This window comes from Nicotiana tomentosiformis, chromosome 10, assembly GCF_000390325.3.
Source record: "Nicotiana tomentosiformis chromosome 10, ASM39032v3, whole genome shotgun sequence".
Classification (NCBI taxonomy): domain Eukaryota; kingdom Viridiplantae; phylum Streptophyta; class Magnoliopsida; order Solanales; family Solanaceae; genus Nicotiana; species Nicotiana tomentosiformis.
Window position 1 is genome coordinate 74,146,461 of NC_090821.1, and position 8,158 is coordinate 74,154,618.

The 8,158-nt window shown below is 37.5% G+C and overlaps 1 protein-coding gene across 1 annotated transcript; it reads left to right on the top strand.

Annotated features, from left to right (window-relative positions):
• Positions 1-6,956: 6,956 nt before the first annotated feature.
• LOC108948557 (uncharacterized mitochondrial protein AtMg00810-like) lies at positions 6,957-7,769 on the top strand. Its single transcript, XM_018777768.1, has 2 exons — positions 6,957-7,098; positions 7,159-7,769. The coding sequence occupies exons 1-2, from the start codon at positions 6,957-6,959 to the stop codon at positions 7,767-7,769; spliced, it is 753 nt and encodes a 250-aa protein (XP_018633284.1).
• Positions 7,770-8,158: the final 389 nt, after the last annotated feature.

Sequence of the window (8,158 nt, forward strand, 5' to 3'; positions counted from 1 at the left end):
ACCCCGATGAATTTCTTGAAAAACCCACGAAAACTCCCTACAAACCGAGCTCTCTAGGTCCAAAATGTGAAATAATACCCTAAACCCCATTTATATAGTGTACCTCTGATCTCCCACTTCGCGGTCCGCGAAATGTTGAGCGCGGCCGCGCCTCCCAGGTTCTATGGTCGCGAAAAACTAGTGTGGTCTCACCTTTTGGTGGCTGTACTACCAGGCTTTAGTAATTTGACAATACCTTTCTCTACAGATGTCCAAATGATGACTTCTTTACCTTTCTGGAAACTTGACACGAAGGGATACAACTTTCGTTTTTGAATCATCTCACAATTCCTTATAGATCAAATGATATAAGCTTCTGAAGTCGGACCAACGGATCTGCAGAACTTTCCCAGGAGTGAGGCCACGGTAAAATTATGTGGTCTGCAAATTTCTGCGGAGGTCCGCGAAATTCAAAGCACCAGAACCATACCTGAGTTCCAAAAATGCCCAGACTCGCTCAAAACTCACCCCGAAACACATCTAAGACCTCCAGAACCTCATCCAAAGGTACCATCAAGTCCTAAAATACTATGCAAACTCAATCGAGCTCTCGAATCACATCAAACAACATCAAATCACCAAATTACCCTCAGATTCAAGTCTAAGAACTTCTAAACTTCCAAATTCGATAACCGATGCCGAAACCAACCAAACCACGTCCGAATGACCTCAAATTTTGCACACACATCACAAATGACACTACGAACCTATTCCAACTTCCGAAATTCCATTCCGACCCTGATATCAAATTTTTTTACTGCCGACCAAAATCGCTAAATTTCTAACTTTCGTCAATTCAAGCCTAATTCTACTACGGACCTCCAAATCACATTGCGGACACACTCCTAAGTCCAAAATCACCTAACGAAGCTAATGGAATCGGCAGAATTAAATTGCGAGATCGTTTACACATATGTCAATATCCTGTTGACTTTTCTAACTTAAGCCTCTACTTTAGAGACTAAGTATCTCATTCCACTCCGATACCACTCTGGACCCGAGCCAACCAACCAGATACAACATAATACAGCTAAACAACACATAAAGAAGTAGAAATTAGAAAAATGAGGTTGTAATACTCAAAACGACGGGCCGACTCGTTATAATATTAAAATTACTCAGGAAGAAAGCCAGAGATCACTAGGTGTAGTAGACACTCATAGGGATCCACTAACTATGCTTGCAGGGAGGACACAAGCTTTAAGCAGAAGGCTACAAGATTGGTGTATTAACATTGTGGTTACAAAGTCACTTAAAGGAGAATTGTTACAAGATTGTAGGATACCCTCGAGATTTAAAAATCAAGAAGAAAGCAGGACAGTTTCGTGGAAACACAGGACAATCGAATGTGGGAGCACAAGCTGGTGGAGGTTTCAGACCTTATGTCAATAATGCAGCTGCAGAAGGTCATATGCAAGGACATTTCTTCACTGGGGAAGAATATTCATAGTTGATGGATTTGTTGAACAAGACACCACCAACTGATTGCAATACAAATATGGTAGCAGGTACTGATTCATTGCTATCTACTACATATGCTTGTGAGTAGATAATTGATTCTGGAGCTTCATATCACATTACACCCTGTAAAGAGTTATTAGAAAAGTTAAGGAGTTTAGAAAAACAACATGATAGTATAGTACAAGTACCAACAGGAAATAAATCATCCATAACAAGTGCAGGCAGTACAATAATCTTAGGAAGTCAAAAAATCACAAATGTGTTACATGTATCAGACTTCAAGTTCAATCTGCTTTCAGTCTCGAAGTTAACCAAGGAGTTACTATGTTCAGTCACTTTTTTCCCTAAATTCTGTGTGTTTCAGGGACTTTAACAATGTCAAGGTGATGTGGATTGGTAGAGATAACAATGGCCTTTATATTCTACAAAGAGGGTGGAAGCCTACTGTAGGTGCAACAATAACAAGGAATGATGAAAATGGAGCAGAACTATGGCACTTAAGACTAGGTCATCCATCAGCAGTTGCGATGCAACACATACCTAGTCTAAAGAATAAAGCCATTGGCATAGTACATGAACATTGTTCAGTATGTCCAATGGCAAAACAAGTCAGGGTAAGCTTTCCGAATAGTAGAAGTAAGTCTAGTAGTATCTTTCAGCTAATACATATTGATGTTTGGGGCCATATAGAAAGCTTACATTTGATATAAAGCGGTATTTTGTAACCATAGTTGATGATTACAGTAGATACACTTGGATCTGTCTGATTCAATCAAAGTGTGAGGTCTCAATTGTACTAAACAATATTCTGGCAATGATAAGAAATCAATTTGATGTCACTGTGAAAACAATAAGATCAGACAATGGAATAGAATTTTTCAACTTTCAATGTAGTGAATTATTTTCTTCTCTTGGTATAATTCACCAAAGCAGTTGTGCCTACACACCACAGCAGGATGGAATACTAGATGTCACACCCCTTTTATACCCCTCCCCCCAAAGAAATATGTGTGTTGTGTATTGTGAGTTAAAGAGTTTTTTCAATTAAATTGATAAATTTCAAGAGGGATTATTTTATTTACAGAGTCGCCACTTGGAATTGATTTTTCGGTGTTCCAAGTCACCATTTATTTGAATCTCTAGTCAAAGAAAGGTTTGACTCTATTTTTATCGGTCCGGAAAAACAACGTTCGGGTAAGAAAATATGTTGACCGGGGAGAAGTTGCAAGGCATTCCCCGATTATGGTATGAGATTATTGAATTAATTTATTGAATGTTCAACATCACGCTACGCGAGTGATTCCGTGAAGTTAAAGCGTGCCTACTAAATACCTAGCATTTAAATTAATTATTAAGGTGATTAATTATTAAATTATTTTAATTATGGTGCGAAATCGGGTTGTGATTGGAGTTGGTTTGAGAAACCAACAATTAAAGACTAGGGCCATCTCTTGCTTATGGATAAATATGGCCAGCTCCTAAAACTTTAATGGTATTGGGCTCCTTTGTCGGTTTATCATGAGAAGGGCCCAGCAGAAAATTTTTACAAAGAATGGTCAACTGTTTTTAATCATCATTATTATTTTTTAAGAAGAAAGAAAATGGGCCAGCTGAAACTACTTAAATATTGGACCTGCTGGCATGCTTAACACGAAGTGGGCCTAGCAAAAAATATTTACTTGGGCCCATTTATTCAATATGTGGCTGCATAGCCCAATAACTTATTCACCCACATTCCAATCTTATTTCTTAGCCCCAAACCTATCAATTATACGCTATTAACTTAAGATAAATATTCAAACATTGCACTAATGTATGTGAGGCCAAACAGTCGATAAAATATTACTAAAACTTTTCCATTGTTCACATTATTATTGACATTAATTCAATGGACTCTACAAAGATATCTCTTGAATAATATCACTTGTCAAAAAAGAACTTAACTAGAAAAATATAACATTAGCAAGTCGCAAACCATATTAAGACAATTAATCCACCACATAGCTTTGACTTTAATAAACTAACAGGAAAAGAAAAAGTCATGCTACAAGACTTCACTTCTTGTTTTAATTCTTGATGTATTTCCATAAGTTCCAGATCTTAAATCACCATTTATACCAAACATAAATACATCCAAACTAGATCACAATTATACACAAGCACACAATTAAAAGGATTCAAGGGAAGCTAATAGCATAGTCATCAAAAGCTGAATTTTACAGCTTTAAATATCGATACATGGAATAAGCTATTCATATTTCTTTTATAGGCATGAACTCACACTCATAAAGCACTAAATGATCATAAGCATCCCAAGACTATATTTTATTGCTTGTAACAACCATAGCTACACTAAAAGGTAAAAGGAATACCTACTAGGAGCAGAATAAACTCACGAGCAAAACAACAACACACTTTATGCAGCAGTAGCAGTATCTAACAAAAGAAACCGATTCGATCCAGAAACTCAAACAGACTTTCGATGTAAGATCGAGTGTTCTTTTCCGTCAAAGACCTTTGTATTTTTTTTTTAAGTATTCTTTTCTCCCAGATACTCACTTAAAAAAGCTCTTAAACTCTCTATTATTTTTGTGTTCTTTTTTTAATGTAATAAGATGTTCTCTCAATGTAAGATCGAGTGTTCTGAACTGAGAAAATAGCATCCCCTTAAATAGGTAAATAAAGTCACTTTTTGGGACAGATTTGGGTTCACCAAAAATCTGTCCAAAAGGTAAAAAGACAGCCTGAAAATCTGCTATATCAGAAGCAAGGAGAAAAATATCATTTCAGCCACCCTATTAGTAGAAAGAAGGTACTAGTACCCTATTTTATGATAAAAACCCATCTAAACTTTAGATTTTAACAACATCAATACCATCCTATTGATTTTGAACCAAATCAAGCTCAAAACAACTAAGAACAAAACATAAACCATAATTCAAATGGAACTAAAACTCAAACTGATTTGTGCAAACTAAATATAGAACAAACAACTGAATTCACAAACTAATGCTCAAAACAGAACGAGCATCGTTAACAATCGGACGACGATTTCAACAACTAAACAATTAATTAACTAAGTAAACGATTTAACTAATACCCTAAAGATTACTTTTAATCAATAATAGTCTAACAAACAACTAAACTAACTTGAAACTCTAATTAACAACAAACAACCAAAACAGAAAAATAAAAAATCAGAAACTAACCTACTAATAATTATAAAAAATAAATCAGAAATTAATTAAAAAGATGACGATTATACCTAATGAGCATGCTTGAAACTGTTCGAGCCACGAGAAGACGCCGGACATGCCAATAGGCGACTGTCCGACCCCGAAACACAAGTTTCCTTTTAGCAAACGCCTAAAACAAGTAAGTTTTGGCATCATACTAGAAGGGAACATGAGTCTTTGGGTCGAGTGGTCTAAAAAAAAAATGAGGCAGTGGTGACCTTGGAATGGTCGCGGCAGCGGGGGGTGGCTGGCCGACGGTGGTGTGGGTTTTAGGGGTGAAATGGGTAGGAAAAGATAGGTCTCGCGGAACTCTATCCATTCATGTATGTGTTGTAGGGTGGTAGTGGCCGAAGTTTCTTTGATTTTGGAAAAATAGGCGGCAGATAGGGTTTCCTAGATCTAAAAATTATGGAATTTGAGCTGGTTTTGAGGGATTTGGATTGGAGATTTGGAAAGAGGGGGTTGAGGTGATTGTATAGTTCGATTTTGGGATGGATTGGAGGCGGGCCGCCGCCGGTGAGCTATTTTCGGTGGCGGAGCAGGGTAGCGGCGCAGAGAGAGGGTGAGAGAGAGCGAAGAGAGAAAGAGGAGAGAAGAAGGTAGGGAAAAAATGGGGGCCAAAATCTAAAAATTGGGGTATTAAATATTAGAAGGGAGATTGAATGGTGGCCATTGGATCAAGAGGGTCATGGATGGATGAGATAGGATCTTTGATTCATTAAACAAAACGATGTAGTTTTATTATGAAACTACGTCGTTTTGATCCGGGTCTTGGCAAGCCAAAAATTGGACTGGATCGACCGAATTGGGCTAAAAAAAATTGGGCCTAATTTGTGCATAACTCAACTGAAAATGGCATTAATCCAAATCTTTAAACCCCTTAATAAATTAATTAATAATCTAATGCTAAATTCTATAAACACATACAATAAACCTAAAAATAATGTAATGTAGGAGAAATGAAAAGAGCAAAAATTAGATATTTACATTAGAAAGGAAGCATATGCATATATAGAAAGTTGCAAGAGCCCTGAAGATTCACAGTTCCATCTCTGTCAGATTCTGGGGAGAATGTGTAAATACTACAATCTACTTGATCAATAAGTTACCTATTGCAGTGTTGGATGGGAAGTCAACCTATAAACTGCTTCATGGTAAGGAGCCTAAACTAGACCATCTTAGAGTATTTGGTTGTTTGTGTTATGCAAGCAATCTACCTAGGGGTGACAAGTTAGCTCCAAGAGCTAGAAAGGCAGTACCGATGGGGTACTCTGAGACTCAGAAAGGATACATACTGTTTGATCTATACTCAGAAACTTTCTTTGTTAGCAGAGATGTTAGCTTCAGAGAAGAGATTTTCCCCTTTAGGTCAATGCCAATTGAAAAGGAAGAATAGGTGTTGTTCATGCCTCTTACAGACATGACAAGAAATGTCAAACATACACAAGATTATAATGTGTATGAGGATCAACCTCTCCTAGTTCAACAAGTACATAACTCTGCATGATTGGAGGAAGCAGCATAACCAGTTTCCAATACTGATGAGATACAAACATTAGACATTACAAACACAGAAGACAATGCCACCTCTTCACAATCTAATACATTTGCAGATCCTATAGAACCTATACAGGCTACAAAACCAGTTGAAGAAGTCAGTATTGGTGAACAAATACCTGATTGTGATAGAGGAAAGAGAGTAACCAAGCGACCTATTTGGCTCAAGGATTATGTCACTACTACATCAAAACCTACTATATGTTCATACTCAATTGCCAATTATGTGGGGTATGTTCACTTGTCTGTAGCCTATCAAGAATATCTCAGCCTATTCTCAGCTCATACAGAACCAAAAACCTTCAACAAAGCATCCAAAGACCAGAAATGGATTGAAGATATGCAACAAGAAATTAGTGCATTAGAACAAAATCAGATTTGGGAGCTAGTAGACCTATCTAAAGGGAAGCAAGCAATTGGGTCAAAATGGGTGTATAAGATTAAGTATAAGCCAAATGGAGAAGCAGACAAGTACAAAGCAAGGCTTGTAGCTAAAGGCTACACTCAGCAAGAGAGATTGGATTACCATGAAACCTTTTCTCCAGTTACCAAGATGGTCACTGTAGGACAATGATTAGTGTTGCAGCCTCACACAATTGGCCTACATACCAAATGGATGTCAATAATGCCTTCCCACAAGGAGATTTATTAGAATAAGTCTACATGGCTTTGCCTGAAGGGCTCCAAAGCCAAGGGGAGTATAAGGTGTGTAAGCTTCTCAAATCATTATATGGTTTGAAGCAGGCATCCATGCAACGGAACATAAAGCTGACTGATGCTCTTCAAGCAACTAACTACATTCAGAGTCCCTATGATCATTCCTTATTTACCATAAAATAAGGTGAGGAAATAACTATCATTCTAGTATATGTGGATGATTTTCTTATTACTGGGAATAATGGAAGATTAGTTGATCAAGCAAAACAAATACTACATAAGAACTTCAAGGTAAAATATCTAGGTGAGCTCAAATATTTCTTGGGGATTGAAGTTCTGAGATCTCAGAAGGGGATATTACTTAACCAAAGAAAATATACCCTTGAGCTAATCTCTGATGTTGGTTTAAGTGGAGCCAAACCAGTGAATACACATTTGGAAGTAAATGCTAAGTTCACCACAATAGACTATGATGCATATGTAGGAGGGATCACAAATCCTATTTTTACAGACATTACCTCATATCAAAAGCTCATTGGGAGATTGATCTATCTCACTATCACCAGACCAGATATCAGCTTTGTTGTACAAGTGCTTAGCCAATTCATGCAGCAACCCAAGGTCTCACATTGGGAAGCAACACTCAGATTGGTAAGGTACTTCAAAGGGTCACCTAGTCAGGATATTCTGCTGAAAAATAGTCCATGCACACAGTTAACTGTGTACTGTGATAATAATTGGGCAGCCTGCCCAAATACCAGAAGGTCGGTGACTGGGTACATTGTGAATCTGGGGAATTCTCTTATATCATGGAAATAAAAAAAAAGCAACACAGAATATAGAAGTATGGCAGCTGCAGTTTCAGAGGTGATTTGGTTAACTGGACTGCTAGAAGAGCTAAATGTATTTGTCACTAAGCCTGTGAGATTATTTTGTGATAGCAAGGTAGCTATCCAAATTGCATCCAATCACATCTATCATGAAAGAATAAAGCATATAGAGATAGACTGCTATTTTGTTCGAGGCACCACTAAAGATAGTCTAATATTGCCTGAGCATATCAATACCAAAGCTCAATTGGCAAACCTTCTGACATAGGCTCTGGGGACTGCTCAGCACCAACTGCTTTTATCCAAGCTTGGAGTGCTCGATGTATTCCACCCTCCAGCTTGAGGGGGAGTATTGAAATAGTTAGCTAAATAACTGGC